A 19,480-nucleotide genomic window follows, 5' to 3' on the forward strand; every position below is an offset into this window, starting at 1 on the left:
TTAATGATCTCTCTCAGCGTTAGATCTGTCATTTGGGGGGAAAGGAGGTGCAACGCTGAAAGTTGAGTGCCCGTGGTGTAACTGCTGGCGAAGTTTCTTTGTAGTGGCAGCATGCTCTGCACCAGGAGGCATGTGGTTCCCTGATGATGTCAGCACCTGCACCTGCTTAAGACTGTAGTAATTCATTAAGGAGTATAAATTGTAGGCATTCTAAGTCTGCCATGAGTTCCTGTATTAGCTGAAGTAGTTACAGGAGATAAACTGCAGCTCTTGATTCTGCTGGCTGTAACCAGCTTGTAAACATGCCAGTCAACCATTAACTAAACCTGTTACTTATAGTAATAGAAGACATTATTAAAAATACCCTTACAGTTTCTCTTAGAGCATCCTTTTAACACTCCGTTTAACTGATTTGACCCATACCGCTACTTTTCCATTTTCTCCTCTGGTACTACGACATGAGAAAGCTTTGACCTCTGATGCCGGTTTTTCTTGTCTCCACAGATAGAACTGTCAGCTCTACAATCTATGGTGGCTGTGCAGGAGGAAGAGCTGCAGGTGCAGGCTGCTGACTTGGAATCCCTGACCAGGAACATGCAGATAAAAGAAGACCTCATAAAGGTCTTGCAAAGTTCTTTAAAACCCACTGGAATCGTTTGCAGCTCAGCTAGCTATAGGGCGTCTTCACACAAGATGGGAATATATCAGAGCCTTTGGCCTTGCAATAGAGCAGAAAGATCTGTCTCTCCTCTGCTGAGTAATAATATTATTATAGTTTTACATTTGCTTATGTTTCTTCTAGGACCTGCAAATGCAACTGGTCGACCCTGAAGACATACCAGCCATGGAACGCCTGACCCAAGAGGTCTTACTTCTCCGGGAAAAAGTTGCTTCAGTTGACTCTCAGGGTCAGGAAGTTTCAGGAAACCGGAGACAACAGGTAAGTTATTAGAAGCCACAGGCTCCTGTGTGGCTTCCCGTGTCTAACCTTCTCAGTGCCAGAGTCTCCAGAAGTCTGCCTTGTCTGCTATGCCTGTCTGCACTGTTCTCTCTCTCACTACTTAGCTTACTCCAGTCTGGCACTAATTTTTAACAGTTCCATGCTGGTCACATGTTCTCACAGCTTGTCTTCAGTATGACTTAGGGCTCAACCATGACACTTGTCTCTGGGTGGTGAATGTCTTCTTCAAAACTAGAACAGTGTGTGTGATGCAGATGCCCAATAAGTACCGAGAGAAAGGACTTTGGAAATTTACTAGGTTCTTCCTGCTTCCCTCTTTCTTATCCCTGCCATCCTTCATCCCTCCATCTTAGCCCCCTTCCTGTGTTTCCGGAATATCTCTCTCTCTCTCTCTCTCTCTCTCTCTCTCTCTCTCTGGCTCTGGCTCTCTGAATCTCTCTTTTCTCTCTTAATCCTCACTCCCATGTTTGAATTTGACTAATAGTTTTTAAGATATGAAATGATTTCAAGTATAATGTTGATTTGAAAGCTGTAAAATACTGTGGAAAGGTTAAGAAATGAGAATTGGCAGTTGGTCACAGTGTGTGCTAATAGCCTGTGGTTTGTCTCTCAGGATTTACTGTGGCTTCATGTCTCATTTTGCTGTTTCCACATTGTTGCTTCTCTCTGCCTCCTTAGTTGCTGCTGACACTAGAAGGACTGGTAGATGAGCGGAGTCGGCTCAACGAGGCCCTGCAAGCTGAGAGGCAGCTCTACAGCAGCCTGGTCAAGTTCCATGCCCATCCAGAGAAGTAAGAGAGGGGCTGCCTGGCTCTTTTGCTTTCAACTTTCATTCTTTTTCCTTCTTCTGTTTTTTTATTAAGTACAGATATTTACAGTACCAAAGAGGTAAAAAGGGATCTACCCACTTTGTGATTTGTTGTGTGGACTGGGCTGAGCCTCGGTGTCTAAATCTAAAATTAGAAATAGAATTTCCCATTGTTTCTGCAAAGATTACCCAAGGAGACGGGTCAGGGTCTGGAAGAAGGCCTTGCAGATAGGGAGTGCTCTCTGTGAGCACCTTTCTGCTCCGTGTCCTGCTAACACCTGCTCATCTATGCACAGGATGGCTCTCAGCACCTAACACTGGGTTAGTGACAGGAAAGAAATATATTTGTTGTGGTGGCAAATTCTGCCCAGAGTCACCAATGAGGTATCGTGATGAGTATGTTTTCTTACACTTAGCAATTTCGGTTATACGCGATGGTATATAGATATGTATCTTTACAGCTCATCCCAGAGTACCTTCATTTTTTTTTCTTGCCTTCTTTCCTGGCCTCTTTTGTTCTTTCAACATTTTTTTTTCATTATTATTCAGTTTTCTCTAATTTCTCATTCGGCTTTAGAAATGTAATTCAACCTCAGGAAAATGAAGGTGGGAGTGGGGTGGGGTGGGGGGTTGTTTAGTTAAGGACCACTTGGGAAAAATGTCTGGAATGCTAGTCCTCTGCGCTGGTTTTTCTCAGAGCACCGTCAGATGAGAAAACAGCTCTCTCCAGCCCTTGGCTCAGTCCAGTTTCCATGGACATTTCAGTTTTCTTGGGCTTTTCGTTTTTCAGCCTAAAGCTCTTAGCACACAATGAAGTTTTCTTCTGTTGCTGTAGGAATGCGCTATATTTTTGTGTGGGAGTGGCTCCAAATCTGGCTAAAGGGGCAGGCATTACAGGAAGGTTCAGGCCGTGTTTATGCTCCATCGGTGAACACAGGTGCCACACAGCGCCCTCGGTCGCTTACTGTGCCCTGGAAACTACTGCCCTTAGGAAGGCCGGTGGCCCAACTGGCAAGGGCGGCTCTTTGAAAACGTGGACTCGTTACAGCTGATGGCTAACCTATTCTCCTTCCGTGTGGCATGTTTACTAGCTCTGAGAGAGACCGAACTCTGCAGGTGGAACTGGAAGGGGTCCAGGTCTTACGCAGTCGCCTGGAAGAAGTTCTGGGAAGAAGCCTGGAGCGCTTAAGCAGGCTGGAGACGCTGGCCGCCATTGGAGGTGGGGAACTGGAAAGTGCGCGAGCTCACCACAAGCATGGCTTCTGAGCACTGGCGGGTCGCACTGCAGCCCAGGATGGAAACCGTGTTTACACTAACCAGAGAAAGCCGGGTCTGACCCGACGGGCGTAAGAGTGACTTACTAACGATAGGACTGGTGTCAGTGGTGGCTGCTGCCAAGTGAAGCCACTGTAGTCTCCCTTCCTTCCGGCATATCCCGTCCCTCAGGCCAACGGGGAGGTCATGGAGGATGTTTGCACATCTTCAGTCATCCCATTTTAGTTTTCCATTCACACTTGCTCTTCTCCCTATTCTCCCTAGCCTGTCCTCAATCCTCTACCCCTTCCACGGGCCAATAAAGTTTATTCCCCCCTCCCTGTTTTACCACCATTCCACATGTTCCATGCCCTGTCATAAAATGCATGTGTGTGTATCATCATTTTTTTTTTGGCATCCAGTCAAACCCTGCACTTTAAAAGCAATGCTTAATCAAATAAAGGAATAAAGAATGAGTGTCAGGTTTAGAGAGAGAAATTGAGAGTCTGTAAATACGTCTTTAGGGGATGGCGTAGCCCTTCTAAGGAAAATCAAAGCCAGAGGCTGGATTTAGCCTGAGCTGAGGAGCAGAGACCGTAAGAGTGTCCATACTGTCTCGCCCTCTGAGGCTCTTCAGAGTTGACTGTTGAGAGGTACAAACAAGATCAGGTTAGTGAACATTAAGTTCTAGTCTGCATGTCCACAAAAGTCTTGTTTTTCACTTAACTAGGGTTTCTCCAAGCCACGGGCATGACTTTTAATCAGAACATGATTTTAAAAACGATTTCCCAAATCAGAATTCTCTAGATAAAAAGATAATCTTCTGTGTGGTATTTCCCACCCCCATCCCCCATTTTTTTGTTTCAATTTTGGTTTTTTGATTTTTTTGTCGGGGAGGGGGCTGTCAGGGTCTCACTATGGCTGGCCTGGAATGTGCTTTCAAAGACCAGACTGGCTTTGAACTTACAGGCGTGCACCTGCTTCTGCCTTCTGGGTGCTGGGATGCGGGGCATGGCTGCCACTTCTGCCCGCCAGCATCTCAGGGTCAGAGAAGAGTATAGCTTCTGGATCCTCCTTTGGAGGTGACCTGGGTGGCACCCTTTGTTTACCTCTGCTTTGGTGTGCGTATCTCTTCATAGTGGAGCAGTAAGTCAGTGTGAGGCGCTGATGTGCTCAGGTCCCTCAGAAGGAGGCATCAGAGCCCCACACACAGGTTCTCTGCTCTCTCAGGACAACATGTCAGGCAGAGGAAATGCCCTGAAGATTTTTGTTTCTAGCATCTTAAGTATCAAGAATGTGGAAAGGAACAGGATACTTGCAAGGGCCTGTGGATTCTGCACCATGGGAATTCCACTGCCGTAGGGCATGGATTTCCCAGATTAGAAACTAAGCTTTCAGCTCCTCTGAGCATACAACCCAGGATTCCAGCACCCTAGGAAAAACCAAGTCCCCTTCCTAAGCAAGACTGAGCCCAAGGCTTTTTTTTTCCTTTCCTCTTGACATGGCACATTACATCCATGTGTTGACATTCTGAATTCTATTCAGGATTCTGTAACCTCAGCTGTGTCTGTAACAGACAACTATCTGTTAATCCCAAGTGGACAGGAAGGAAATGTTCCACCAGAGAGGCAGCTGGAATCTTCTGATGAAGTAGTTCACAAAGATTGCCCTGCCCTTTAATGACTATGCTGTTTCAGTCTAACTGCCCTTAGGGGGAGAAGGAATCACTCATAGAAAGACAGAGGAAGTATAAGCAGAACCATCTGACTTCCATAGTCCCCCATTTTAAGAGGCTCTAAGGCCTGCCTACACAAAACTAACAAGGAAGAGGAGGATGGGGTTGAACTAAAGACCAGTCTGTCAAGTCATTACAAGGCAGGCAGGAAGCATGTTTACTTAACGTTACTAATTGACCAACAAAGTTTTGCAAAGCTGCTATTAAGTCTCAACTGTGGGTAACTCCAGGGCTTTAAGGGTTCACAGTGATTTTAATAATGTCTGTTAATAATTAGCGCATCTGCCAGACTCTTAACGAGTAGGTTGATATACAGGCAAATTCAGAGTTTGTTACTGATTTCATAAACATGACTAAAATCTGGTACTTACCTTGCCGAGGCTTAGGATGAGGTCCGTGCTGCCCTGGGGGAATGCGCTGGGCTCACAAGCTCCCATAATGTGACATCTGGCTGCATAGCACAATTCTGATGAATCGCAGTGTGTGAGCCTCGGTGGATGGTACTTGGGTTGTACGGAGTACTCGTATAACTGGATTCAGCATGCTCTAACCTTCCTTCCTCTGTAGGAGTGCCGACTGTGTCAGCTGGCTTTGCCTGCCTTTGTTGGGATTTTTAAAAATATGACAATAAACTTAGATTTAAAGCACCATGTACTTACCAAAGCTTCTGCTTCCGTGAGAAAGGTCTTGAAAGAGAGATAATGGAGTAGATTTTTTCCTTAGGCTTTCTTTAATTAGAAGCAGGGAACTTTAATTGAGAAAAAATCCGTTATTGATAGGTTTCATCTGTCTCACAACTCCTTTTAAATAGCGGGAAGTATCTGCAGAGTAGGAGAGGTCAACTGGATAAGTCTAGTTTTTAGAACCGTTGAGTTGAAAAAGGCATCAAGAGGATTTATTTAAGGAATAAAATGCAAGTCCTCCTGACACACTTTCTCTAAGCTGAAGCTGTCTCCTATTTTAGATTTTTTTTCTTTCTGTGTATCTGATTTTGTGGGCTTGAACCCAGAGCTCTGTGCATGCTGGACAAGTGCTGCACTACTGGGCTTGAATCCTCTACCACAGGTTTAGATTATATTGTTGAAGTCCGATCAATTATTCAACATCTTTCTGATGGTCTAATTTTAGCAACATAGCCAAGTTATAGCTTCTGGAAAGGAACTGTTGAGCCATTTTACTGTGCTGTCCTTCTCCTTTGGCATGATGTATACTTGTTTTCCATCTCTCCCACTTCTGCCTCATCCGTCTCCATACCCACATCTCTTCGTTCAGGTAGAGGCAGCAGCCATATTTTTATTACTGCTTATATGTTAAAACATTTTCAGCTACATTATGTATAGAAAGAGGGTCTCCCCATTGTAGCATCTCACCTACAGAGGGTCCCCTTGGAAGGGATTTGGTAGTTTGGACTTAACAGTGTCCAAAAGCCCTCCCACCACATGCTTGTTTGTGCTCCTGGTATGTAGGTAGCAAACGCTGGGATCGCAGCATCAAAATAGTTCAAGCAGGCGCATTCAGCCCTCCTGCCTCTGATCTGCACGTTGGTCTGGACTCTCATGGTGGGGGAAGAGATGCAGCAGGTCATTGACACCCGTTCCTTTCTCAGAAGTAACATTTGATTGGCTGCCTGAAGTGCCTGACCATTAAGCCCAGTCCTAAAACCTCTAATAGTTTTGTTTTCCTCGAGCAGCTGCTGCAAAGCTCGGATCCCATTGTTTAGACATTCCTCTGAATGCTGCAGTTCTAAAAGCTAGACTTGACTCAGAAAACTTCCGTGAGAATTTCATACCTTCATGATCCTCTTATAGGAGAAAGTCACAAAATCTTCATGTTTGGAACTCCTGAAAACCCTGAGCTGTCTCTTCAACAAGGGCCTTCGTAGTATTGAGCAGGTTCACCAGCAGTGTCCTACAGGAAGAGGAGAAAGACTTTCTGTGACATCAGGAAAGCCATGTTGTAGCTCTCATAGCAGAACAAATGGAGTTAGTCTTCCGGTTTATAGACTAGCACTCTGTGAGAAGCAAGCATGGGCATTTATTTCCTCATTTCTCTTAGGCTGAAGCTCAGCATACTCTTCTCCTTTTGGTAGTCTAGACCCATTTATACCCTAGAGAAAAGCATCTGGAAATGGAATGTCCATCTCTGGCAATCCAGTAATAAAAACCAAAGATATGCGAGTATATTGAACATGGCAATGATTTCTCTAGGTTAAGAGTTTCGAATCTCACTACACTTGGGATTATGGACTGAAGTTACTCCATTGCCATTTGTAACAATGATTTTTTTTTAGAGCATTCCATTCTAATTAGAAAATAAACATATTACCTTTATGTACTTTGAGTACTGACAGAAGGTAAGTCCTCAGTTCTTTATATATATAATCACGTAAGCCAAGATGAGTTTTCCAGATAAAAATTAGCACTGGAATTTATCACGGACAGAGAATGAGAAATAGAAGGGCAATCGAAAGCTGTCTAGCCAACAGGTTTTTACCAGATTTCAGGTAAGAATAATCCAGCTTACAAAGTGACGCACTCGTTTTAGGTTATATTTCCTTTTTCATTGTTTAAAATCAAATTCCAGAAATTAAAGTCTTTATGGTGCTGCCCTCTTCGTGCTAAAGCTGGAAGAACAAGGTAGAATGTGCTATAGTATTGTAAAAGGTTTAATCCAAAGTACCCTGAGGACTGGGACGGTTAGACACATGAACCCTGTTCCCTAGACCCTGGTGGAGGCAGGTAGTGTTAGTGGCTAAGGGTGCCCGGGGCCTGCTTCTTACAGCTGCCTGTCTCTGTACTAGAGATGGACTGCTCAGCCCAAAAGCACACATGTAGACAGGTGTGTTCCATAAGCCGTACATGTCAATGCTTGAGGTATTAGTTAACAATAAAGAGCAATGGGACTTGCTTTTTTCGAGAGAAATTTTGTGGGCTGTTGAGAAACAACTTCAGATGAAGAAAGAAGTGACACATTACATGATCAGAAAGTTTGGCACTCAGTTATTTCCAGGACTTTCTTCACCCAGTTAAGCTTATTTTCTCAGAGTTCATTCTTCATGGAACTGTGCTGTCAGACTGTAAATATCTATGCTGTGGGGTCTTAATTTATATGTGTGTTAGCATAATCCTCTAATTTAGGTCAGACATGCCAGAACTTGTTACTGATCCAATAAAAGCATCAAAGGCCAACAGAAGCTATTCGGTTTCATTCTTAAAGATTTATGAGAAAGATAAAGCTCATATCTTTTTTTATTCTTTTCCTTTATAGGAGTCAGTCTCTTGATCATTGTAGTAAAATTCTAAGTCCAGCCCAGACCCTGTGCATGCATGTTTGTTTAACTGAAGAAGAGGAAAGCTGATATTTTCTCCTCTCAAAGAAGCAAGACCAAAGAAACAGCATTGCACTTCCCCAATACACCATGAGCAGAGAAATTCCTTGACCTGATAGAATTACTTTCTAGGACAGATATTACGGGCATTCCTTGTGTTCTGCCCAGGATGGCCCTAATTTAGACATGTCCTGAGTAGTTTAAGAGAGGTGAAACATTGAATGAACAACCTGCTTGAAAAGTTGACACCGTAAAGTCCTGTTGAGACTGTGTAGCCTGGGAAGTCATCTGATGATACTTTGCTTATCAGCCATTTAACACAGCTCGCTTCTTAGTAACACCGATGCTGGACAGCCGTATTAGGAACCATTGCATTTGAAAGACAGACGTGCAACATAGAGAGGCTTGGCTGCTGGCAATAAAGCTCTGTTACTTATTTTCAAAAACCAGCATCTTAAAAAAAAAAAAAAAGAAAGAAAGAAAACCTCAGCAGACACTAAGGTAAACCGTAAAGAATCCTGACATCAATACAGCCCTGAAGAGAGTAGAGGAGACTGCAGCTTTATACGGAGCTTTTGTCTTTGAGCCTTATACAGCATCCGTAATCCTGAGCCAGCGAGGCTTGGTTCACGATATGAAAATGTGAGTGTTCTGATAAATGAGCGCTGGCAAAGTGCCTGGGAACGAAAGTGAGATGGGCCAGAGAGGGCCAGTGGGGGATCCTCAGGGAAAGGACAGTTGGCCTGCAGACTCAGTCTGTGAGCTTCAACTCTTCAAACTAAGTCCCACATGAGCCCTGCCGTGTTTGAAGTTAGTGTGGGAAGGTGCTGCTCCTTGCTGCTCCCATATAAATAAGAAATAATGACGAAAGGGAGGGACTTGGGGAGAGTGCCTTCACCTCACCCAGTTTTCACAGGGCGAAGAACTAACAGGAAAGTGCAAACATTTTCCTATAAAGCTTACTCATGCGTAGTGGCATTTCAAGGCAGGCCTAATTTGATGATGACAATGGAGGCTTTCCAAAAGGGATCACCTCTGTCCCTGACTGCCTGGGCTTTCCCACGTATCCTATGAAACAGCAATTCAGAACGAAAGACATGCAGGTAAAATCAGTAACACCAGGGCTCAGCCCAGGGACCACTTCAGCTCCCCAGCGACGGCAAAATGATACTGCTCACACAGGGCCACGCGCTGCTCCGAGCACAGCATCGGCAAACCCTTTGAAGTCTGAAGTTGTGTGAAGTCCACAGGTGCTGCCCAGAACAGATAGCACTCCCAACCCTAATTAAAGTCACGTAACTAGAGGCAAAGGCAGGATAAAACAGATGATCTGGCACCAGATCCCGCCTTCTTCAACACCATGCCATCCTCAATTTGAAAATACCCACGGAAGTGTGGGTTTCTGCCTCACTGATAGGATTATCTTATGTGTGCACAACGCTTAAACTATCGATGCAAGGATTTTGTTGGCGCCTTGCTTTATTTCGGTGCGCTCTGTGAAATTGCATAGCTAATAGAAAACGCCTACATATCGATGGAACACGTGGCAGCCCTCCATTCCGTGTGCTTCAGAGCCTAGAGACTTCTAAGAACCACAGTGAGCGCATCCGCTAAGGACCCGACTATAAGCCACATGTGCGTGCTGACATGTAAAACACCATCTGAGAGAAGCAAGGTTATTGCTCTCAGAGATTCGCACGTTAAAGTGTTGCTCTCTTCCGTTATTCAACTAGAAAGTTAAACTATCCCCCCATAGTTATGACAGCGGTCTTCAGTTGCCTTGTAAAAAGCGTAGAAAAGGGAATCCTTTACAAAACATTTTTTTTTCTTTTTCCTGGAAGCGGGGCAGGGTCTCAGTGGCTTCAAACTCCCTGTGTGGCTGTGCACCTGTAACCTTCAACTCGTGCTGTTCCTGCTTCCACCTTCCAAATACTGGGGTCACGGGTGTGCGCCACCAGGCCCGGTTTTGTGTGGTGCTGGGGACCAACCCCAGGCTTTGCTAGGCAAAGCACACTAACACTGAGCCACGTGCCAGCCCTACGAAAATTGTTTTTCGTCCATTAAAAAAGATGGAAATTATAACAGAAAGGGGGATGTCTAATGATCGCTTCTACATAGGACCTTGTGTGAGAGAACATAGTCATTTTAATCTATTTTCTTTTGGTTTCTGGTTTTTTTCTCAAACACATTTTCAGCATTTCTAGTTTCAGCAAAAAACAGAGTAACTATCAAACTCCATTAAGGGAGAGAGAAACAAAACCTCCATACAGTAGAGGGTTAGGGTAACTAGGCCTATTCTTTCACTTGTATCTAATTTCTGATGAAACCACAAACAAGGCACCCTGTCCCCTCCCAGTTCTTTAAAGAGGAATAGAAGAAATGTAACTCCAGCAGCAGAAAGGCCCCCCAACTCACTCCTGGAACCTAATGCAGGGAGGATTTAGGATACGGACTCGGCACAGAGCAGACCCCACAGCCAGCGAGAGTGACACGGGAATGCTGGCCTCACAGAAGAGCGTTCTTGCTCCTGAGAGTCACTCTCCCGCTCTAAAGGGAGGCAATGGGAAATGATGGGGAGAGCTGCTTTCTTCATCTGTCCCTGAGAAAATTCATTTTCTTTGCGGGGAAGAAATGCCATCTCTATTGTTGGACAGGGACAAATTTTCCAAAGTACGGATAACATGGTGCAGACGTCACCGGGGGCTTCCGGAGTGGCTCAGGCTTAGGGGACATGCTCGTCCGCCCGCTACTTGCCAGGACCTTGAGGGAGAGGGCTCTGCCACTTCTGAGAGCAATTGGAGAGTCTTGCTGTGTGCTGGCTGCCGTGCTATGTGGCCGCCTGCCCCCTGGCGAATGGTTTCGCTGGAGAGAACCCCGCTGTCCTGGCAGGGTGCAGCAGCCTTCTCAGTGAAGACCATGGGCCTTCAGCTGTCAGCACACTTGCCACCCACCTTTTAGCTCCTTGAGACGAGCAAGCCAAGTGCTTGCTCATCCAAGTGCCTGCAAGGACTTTCAGGTACTAAGAATTGGAAGGCACAGCATGAGCTGCCCACTTCCTGCTTGGTGTGTAGGACAGAAGTAGTTTGGGCTTTGTGGAGATAGGCAGGAAGTATGGCCACTCTTCTGTTCATTCATGTTGAGATTTCACTTATGAGCGTCTGCGCTTGGAAGAATTAATCAGATTTGCCACCGGAAGAAACTCAGATTTGCCATCCTGAGTCCAGACACCTGGCCCAAATCTTGTCAGAATTAGCTGTGTAACCTCAGACAAACCGTAGAGTCTCCTTGAGTCCCAGGTTACCCGGTTAGCTAAACAGGGATTTTAACGGATCAGTTGCTGAGGTGGGGTCAGAAGTAGATCTTAACGTTCCCTAACCTGGCAAATACCATGAGATACAAAAGTGTCACAATAGATATTCTTTGATGTTCTGAGGAAAAAGGATCAGTAACGTGGGTCACAGGTCTTAATATAGAACCGCCTGGGCAGCATTATTGTAATCAAATTTAAGAGGAATAAGCGCTACCTGTTTGTGCCGTCCTGGAGAGTAGCCAGTCGCCACATGCGGCCATTTAAATCTAAGCTCCCAACCAAAGCCGTCTCTCTTGAGCACTGCAGGTACAGAACAAGGCCATCCTCAGTGAAGGTGTTCTGGCCCAGCCCCAGCCTGGATCTTTGCCCACTCACTGCAGCCACTTGTTCTTTACAGCAGGATATAGGTGTTTGTGCGTCGATGGATGAAGAAGGGATGAGACTAGACACCATTTGAGCAGAACAGTAGACAGAATCTTCCGGGCAAAGAATGTTGGCACTGAGAGAGAGAGTGCGAGAGGTGTGGGGGAGGGCTGGGTAGAGGAAGGAATTAGAAAGGCCCTGGCTGACCCCGTGGCTCATTTCCTGACCTGAACCCCTCTGAGACTCAGAAACCCGGAGATGAGTCCCTCAGAGACACTGCCACCCTCTGCACATTCCGTCCCAACAATGGAAGGGTGTGAGAGGGGCCGCCCTGACCCCGGGAGGGGCCTGCTTATCAGTCAGTGGTGGGAAAGAGGTCAGTAATGTCTGGCCACGTCAAGAGCAGGATCCCCTGCAAGCAGAACGGAGAAGGATTCACTGAGATGGGGAGAGGGAGAGCCACTCTAAAGGCTTCTACAGTGTAGCTGGATAGTCAAGGTGAGCTTGTTTTGAGGCTCATGCTTAGGTGTTAGGAAGGAAGCGATGTTGACATAGGAGAAGGCTTGGTTCTGTCTTCCCTTCCACCAAAGGGCCAAGAGTCTGAAGAATGGAAGAAATCAGAGGTAGATGGCAAGTGTGTAATTGTAGCCGCTGTCTGGAAGCTGTCTGCAAAGGAGTCACCTTTCTCGTCTGGACTTCCTTCCAGGTGCTGCTGCAGGCGACGACACTGAAGATGCCAGCACGGAGTTCACGGACAGCATAGAGGAGGAGGCTGCACACAGCAGCCACCAGCAAGTAAGTCAGAGTCAGGTGTGAGGGCCCCAGGGTGGAAGGCCCACGGTCATTCTCAGATCCGATGCTCGCCTTCAGCCTTTGCGCGCTGGGAGTGGGAAGACATCTTTCATGTAACCCGCTCGCTCCCTCCTCTGCTCCCTGCTCTTCCCCGCTCTTCCTCTTCAATCTACCATTTGTTTTCACTACTTCTATTTCCTATTTCCGCTCCTTATCCCTTCCTACCTACCTTTGTCCCTATTTACCGTCTGCAGCTTTAGCTTCCGAAGAACATTTATGTGCAAGACAGTGGATGCTTCCCCTCTTTGGCTTTTGTGACTGAAACACAAAACGGAAGACAGCGAGACATTGCATGGCTGTCGGGGGAGTAGGGATGGCAAGGCCTAGGGCCTGCCTGACCAGTGTACTGTCTGAGAAACTCACAGAGGATTGGAATGCCTCCAAAGCAGGGATCTCTCTCCGTGAAACGGAAGAGAGCCAGTTCAGCCAAGCCTCAGAACTTGGCACTGACCTGCCATCAGAGAAGGTGTAATGTCTCAAGGCCAAGAGCGAATTCCCGGACCTCAGAGGTTAAGGCACCTTCGTGATCTTAGCACTCATGGGAAGCTATGAAGAGTGTCTCCACCTTGCCCAGTGACATTCAACGGTCACCTCTCCGAAGTGCCTGTGGCTCTTATGTTGTTGTAGAGAAAGGCTGGCTGCTAGAAATAATCTGGGCTTCTCTAGTGACAGCTTCCTTGGGGCCTACTAGGAACACTTGTAGGGGAAGTGAAGCTTCCTGGGTCTGCCTGTACACTTCCTGCTTGAGAAAAAGAGGAGACATACAACATTAAACTGAGAAGAGGAGGCTATGCGAACAGACCCTAACTGGATGGGATTTGACATCATTTTTGGGCTCTTGAGGACCCGAGTTTGTCCCGGATACCAGACATCATCACGCGTTTCTTTACTTTCGATCAAGATCTCCTTTCTGTTGCTGTAATTATGACTACCCTTCACTCCTCCCTTGAGCATTTTGTCTTAGCTGAACTCCTCTTTTTGCTTCTTCTAAGTCCTTCTTGCTGACCAGTGGGCTGAAGTTTTAATTACATATAACACTGCCTTTGGGCAGAGTTGTCTCTACCCCTTCCTTTCTGATTTCATGGGAGAATTTTCAGGATGAACAGAAGCCTACTCTAAAACAGATTGGGATGTTGGCTGGACAGGGTGGTTGGCACAGCCGTGAGGCAGGAATAACTTCAGATTAAATAAGCAGAAGATACCACTCTGACCATCAGGCTCGGACTCCATGCTCTAAATTGGTGCCTCAAGTCTTGCAGGCCAACTGGTTTGTAAAGTCATTTCTCCCCCAGCCATCTTCTCTCACCCCAAGAAGGTCAGAGTTTACTCTGAGGAGGTCAGCACCTTCTCCACGCATCCTGGAGCAGACTTTCACCTGGGCACACATGGTGCTTTTCTTGGTACTCGGCATAGGAAATGTACTTGTAGCAAACTTTCCGATCAGGGCTTGATTCTTAATAGACAGAAGTTATGCCTGCTAGATGAGGAATCTTTGGGGTAAGCCTCATTTTCTTCCTGTCACCTTTCCCTGAAAACTGATTTCCAGCGTCGACTAGGAAGAACCTTGGTTGTGACGTCATTGTACATGAAGCCGCAGTGTTTCACTTCGTCTTTTGTGGAGTTTGAGTTGGGACTCTCCTGTTACCAATCAAATAAAACTTGCTCTGCCGTAACTGCTGTGTGTCCAGATTCTAAAGATTTGTTTGCTTGTTTCCAGGGAAACGATCCTCCTAAGGTTAGCCTCTGAGCTCTTCTGTTTTGTGTCCTTGAGAGAGAAACTTTATTGTTGACCCACGCCTCCCTTCCTAACTTAACCCACACACACCTTCCTAACACAGGCTTTGTGTTCCTGGGCAAGGGTCAAAGCAAACACATTTGTTTCCTCATTTCTAGGAAGTCACTAACCCCAGAAAGCCTGACCATGACAGCAGTCTTCCCTAGATAGTGCTGACAGATTCTGATCTGAAAAAGATGTAAGGGTTGGGATAAATGCCTAGGAGATGCCCACAGAAGACACCAGAGACCAGTCAGCCTTTGCGGTTCCTTTGAACATTTGCAATGCAGAAAAGTTCATTAGTAGTCAAGTTTCAAATGCAAAGAGGTCAGTAGATTAAATCTGAGCTTTTCTTCCAAAAAAAAGCTATTTTAAATAGTAATATTTTATTATCAAATCATAATTAAACTTATACATTCAAATCATAATTAAATGAGTACAAAGTTATGATTTGATCTATACATATATAGCGAAATAATTAGGCCAAGTTAATTAATACAGCTGTACCTCACCTACTTTTTCATGGTGAGATATTTGAAATTTACTTAGTTATTTTAAAATACACTTAGTGCTAACTATAGCTACCATGTTGGACAATTGATGTCAAAGCCCATTTCTTCTGTCTGTGTGAAGCTTTGCGACTTCTTTCCCACAGCAAACACTGGTAGCCACCAACTGCTTTTCTTTCTCCCTCAGTTAGCTGAGCTCTGTCAGAGTCCACATTTAAGCACGCAGGGAGGCAGCATGGTATTTGTTTCTCTGAGAGCAGCTTTATTTCACATAGCTTAACGTTCTCCAGACTTAAGCAAATCACAGGAAATGCCCTCTTTTCAAGACTCGATAGTCTTTCATTATATGTAATTTTCTTTGCTGATACATTCATAGACACCCAGGCTGACTCCATATTGTGGCACTTGTGAATAGTATTGACAGGGGAGTGCTGACAGCAATTCACACTGTCCTCAGTTTTAGTGTACCCACAAGTGGAAATCCCGAGTTGCATACTAGTCCTGTCTAGTTCTTTACCTTCCTGACTACAAATGAGAGCTCTTTCCTATGCTATTTGCTATTTCCTTTTTTTGGTGGAGGGTTGTTTGTTTATTTGTGTGTTTCTTTGTTTTGGTGGTTCTGAGGAGAAAGCCCATTGCCTCATGCACATTTTCTTTCTTAAAATATATACAATGACATTCTAATAAGTATGAGGTGGTAGCTCCTTGTTCTTGTGGGTTATTTTTATTTTCCTAATGATGACTAATACTGATTATTTCTTAATAACTCTAATATTATCTAACTATTGACCTTCCCCAAGAGAAATATGAAGTGAGAGGGTGAAAACAAGACTGCTCTACTCAATGGAAAGTGAGGGTCCGAAGGAGGTTCATGAAACATTCAAAAGGGTTAAATTGTATAGCAGCAATTACAGCAGTGAGCTGGGTGATACGAAAAAAGAAACAGTGAGGGAATTGTAGATTAAAACTGGACCGGAAGGAGTCACAGTAATATCACACACCCTGTATATGAGTTTTATTTGTGAAAAAGAATTGGAATATTTGCTTTTGATAGATGGTAAAAGCTAATGAAGAGTCTGGATCCAAATTCACTTTTCATACACTAATATTTAAACTATATTTAAAAAAAAAAAAAAACAAGCAAACCAAAACTATTTTTCAGAGCTGTGAATCCTCAAATTAGGCTGGACAATGACCAGGCCTCTACCAGCTATGTTCAACCCGTGGCCCCATGTGCCCAGAATAGCTGTGAATGCAGCCCTGCAAATCTGTAGGTTATAATTTCATATCACCACAGCATAAGATTGGACACCTCTGAGTGTATAAATCATTACAATAATTTATTTTCTTACTTTGAAATGGGAAATCAGGCTAGATGAACCTTAAGGTTCTTCTGGCATTCATATTTCACAAGTCAAAATGTTTCCCTGTAAAAGAAAAGGGTATAGTGAAACCAGCTGAATAAAATACACACACAGGAAGGTATTTTATCAATGCATAGACCTCATTAGAGCTGGACACTATTTTTAAGCATAAGTAACACTCAAGGTTAAAAAAGAGTGAGTATTGTATCCATACTCAAGTGTGATGATAATTTTAATTATGTTCATTGCAAATAGTTTATATAGAGAGGTAAAAATCACAGAGTTTACTTATTTATTTTTTGCCTACATATTCATTATTTTGGGGACTTTTGAAATGGTCTCACTATGTAGCCCAGGCTAGCCTTGCTTATAGTCCTCCTGCTTCTGCCTCCCAAGCCCTGGAACTGGAGGTACATAGTTACATGAAGGCTATAGTAATAAGCCTTCAAAAGTGTCCTGCCCGGTACCCAATCCTCTGTTTTGTTACAAATGCTGAGTGGTACATGTGGAGATGGCATCAGCTGATTACACCTGGCAGGAGTCTTAGAGACAGATGTTGTCTGTAGTCCGGTCACTGCTGGGCTCAGAGCCGAGATGGAAAGCCTAAAGACCGAAAAGCAGTGTCTATAACCCTCCTCTACATGGCTGCCTATGAGTTGACAGTCTTGGTTGCAGTGGTACCAAGCACCCTTACAGGTATGCTGTGAAGGAACGCTACCACAAGCCTGCAGCATAGGTATGACCTAGCTCTGTTATGAAGAATAGTAAAAGGCGACAGCTTTGTGACCACCCACACTGCTCTGTCAATCACTGACCCACACACCTTGCTCTGGGTCCTATTCTGCTCAATATGTTAGAGACCTGAGTGAATGGAAAAAATATACAAACTATTATTTGAGTCACCTTTAGTCAGGTGACTATCACATGCTTCATAGAAATGTACATGAACTGTTTTACCAGCTTGTAGTTGGGATATTATTTTGTATGACCAAGCTAAATCTACAAGTGACAAGCGTGACTCACAGTGTTAGCAGAGGTAACGGAAAATAGCATGACACAGAAATTTCTGTGTGGAGGGATGGCAAGTGAGAGTCAAAACTGACCTGAGTGTAGCTTCCCACTGGTGTCGCTGAAAGGGAAGAGAAGCCAATGTGAGCAGGAAATAATGGAGAGCGCTTTTGAGATGTGTGCAGTGACACCTGCTTGTGAACCCAGCACTTGGAGGATGAGCCAGGAGAATCAAATGTTCAAGGACAGCCTGGGATTCTAGTGAGACTGAGGCCAGTATTCGATAAAAGACAAGACCTTTTTCAAAAACATAAGGAGGGAGGGAGGAGGAAGAGGAAATCCCTCTCTGAAAATAGTCAGACACTGTGGGCTATCACACTCAGGTTTTCACTTGTATCACTACAGCTAGAGATACACCCAGCATACGCAATAAGAAAGTCTAAACACTCACAAATTCCCACTTAGGAAAGGCACCTGAAGATCTGTTTTAATGAAGTATTTAGGGGCGAGTTCAAGAGAACCCCTAAGAAGAAAGGCACTGAGAAATTTCCTGCTTACTTTTCTTCTCACATGCTTAGATTTGTAGAGAAATTTTAGCTGACAGCGTTGGCACAGGGGCGATAATTGAAAAAGGAAAACTCGGTGTCCAGGAGGGTGACTTCACCTCAAGCCCTCGGTGACTGTAGTGTGTGATTCTCCTGTTGTTTATGGAATTGGTCTTGCTTTGCTCTGCCTCTAGCTCCATGACTTAAACCCTGGGACTGGCTGCTGGCTGTTTTCTGAGTGCTCTGAGTCTTCATCTCCTCTTTGGAGTTTGAGTTGCAGGCAGGGGAGTTAGCCTTTGATCCCTGGCACCCTGAGCCATGATCTTCACAGTCAACGTGTCAGTGCCCTAAAGTCAATAAAGCATCCTGTCTTGGAGGCTGACTGTCAGGGCCTCCACTCCCCTTTGAAGAGAAGCATGGCAGGGCTGACATCTGTTAGGCCAGGCTAAACCCCATGTGTTTGCACACAGGGTGGGTATGCGCGTGTCTTTCTCACCATCTCTGGATTCTCTTCATCCGATGGCAAGTCCTTCCCACTCATGACAAATGTCCTTGCTCCCCAAGCCAATCCTGGGGCCCTTATGACTGACGTGAGCAAGGAACCATTCAGTTTTGTCTTTTGTTTCATTAGGAGCTTCCTTTGCCTGTCTGTGGTTTTGGGGTGCCTTTCAGTGGCCCAACTTCTTTAAACCATGCTTTTCTTTCAGCTCATAAAGGTGGCTCTGGAAAAAAGCCTGGCGACCATGGAGACCCAGAACACATGTCCTCAGCCCCCGTCTCCAGTAGGAGAGGACAGCAACAGGCATCTTCAGGAGGAAATGCTTCACCTGAGGGCTGAAATCCACCAGCACTTAGAGGAGAAGAGAAAAGCTGAGGCAGAACTCAAGGAGCTAAAGGCTCAAATCGAGGAAGCAGGATTCTCCTCTGTGTCCCACATCAGGTATGCCCCAACTTTTCCTCAGATCTCGACGTACCATGGCCACGAACTCACCTCACTGAACCCAAGGCATCGGTGCTCCCCAGGGTGATCCACACCGCAAGCCCCCCGCCTTCACCTTACTGTATACTTTTCATAGAAAAGTTAGTCACATTAGATAATGATAGTACCAGTCGTTTCTGTTACTATAGTAATCTGATACTATCCCAGTGTAATAATGCTCACTGTTACTGCCCAGATGCCTGTGTACAGACAGAATCTATGGGAGCCTTAAGGGTGCAGCCTTCTGGACCAAGTCTCAGAATCACTTACCCAGGAAGCTTGAACTGGGAGAGCCTCTGAGGAGGAGGTGTTACACAGGTCCACCAGTCTCCACCCAACTCCCTCTCAGACCCACAAACAGTTGAACCATGGAATTGCAACCTTAATAATCTTTGCTGCTTCATAAAAAAATTATGAAAATAACTGATCTGTCATTGGCTGCAAGGAGTTTTGTTTTGTTTTGTTTTGTTTTTAATGCTGAAAAAACACATTGATACTGTAGAGTTTCAGTACGATGGCCTGTCTCATGATAAAGTGGAAATAATGGAAGAAGACACCAGATGTCAGCCTCCAGCCTCTACATGGGCACACACGCACACACACACACATACACACACACTCATAGTCATGCACACACTCACACACACACATACTATTCGTTAAATCTTGTCATTCTAGATATCAGTTACT

General features: G+C 45.1%; 1 protein-coding gene across 18 annotated transcripts in view; it reads left to right on the forward strand.

Moving 5' to 3' along the window:
- Positions 1–19,480, forward strand: part of LOC110545906 (myomegalin-like) — a 187,711-nt gene that overhangs the window by 138,601 nt on the left and 29,630 nt on the right. For 17 of the 18 annotated variants that reach the window (XM_060393029.1, XM_060393019.1, XM_060393020.1 and 14 more), the window contains 6 exons: positions 505–621; positions 803–940; positions 1,640–1,752; positions 2,861–2,988; positions 12,466–12,554; positions 18,519–18,751. In XM_060393029.1, the coding sequence (XP_060249012.1) occupies positions 505–621; positions 803–940; positions 1,640–1,752; positions 2,861–2,988; positions 12,466–12,554; positions 18,519–18,751 (818 nt within the window). Of the gene's footprint in view, positions 1–504; positions 622–802; positions 941–1,639; positions 1,753–2,860; positions 2,989–12,465; positions 12,555–12,805; positions 14,285–18,518; positions 18,752–19,480 lie in introns of those variants that run through there. The other variant, XM_060393027.1, reaches the window with a different exon arrangement.

The sequence above is a fragment of the Meriones unguiculatus genome, chromosome 10 (genome assembly GCF_030254825.1).
Source record: "Meriones unguiculatus strain TT.TT164.6M chromosome 10, Bangor_MerUng_6.1, whole genome shotgun sequence".
Lineage (NCBI taxonomy): Eukaryota > Metazoa > Chordata > Mammalia > Rodentia > Muridae > Meriones > Meriones unguiculatus.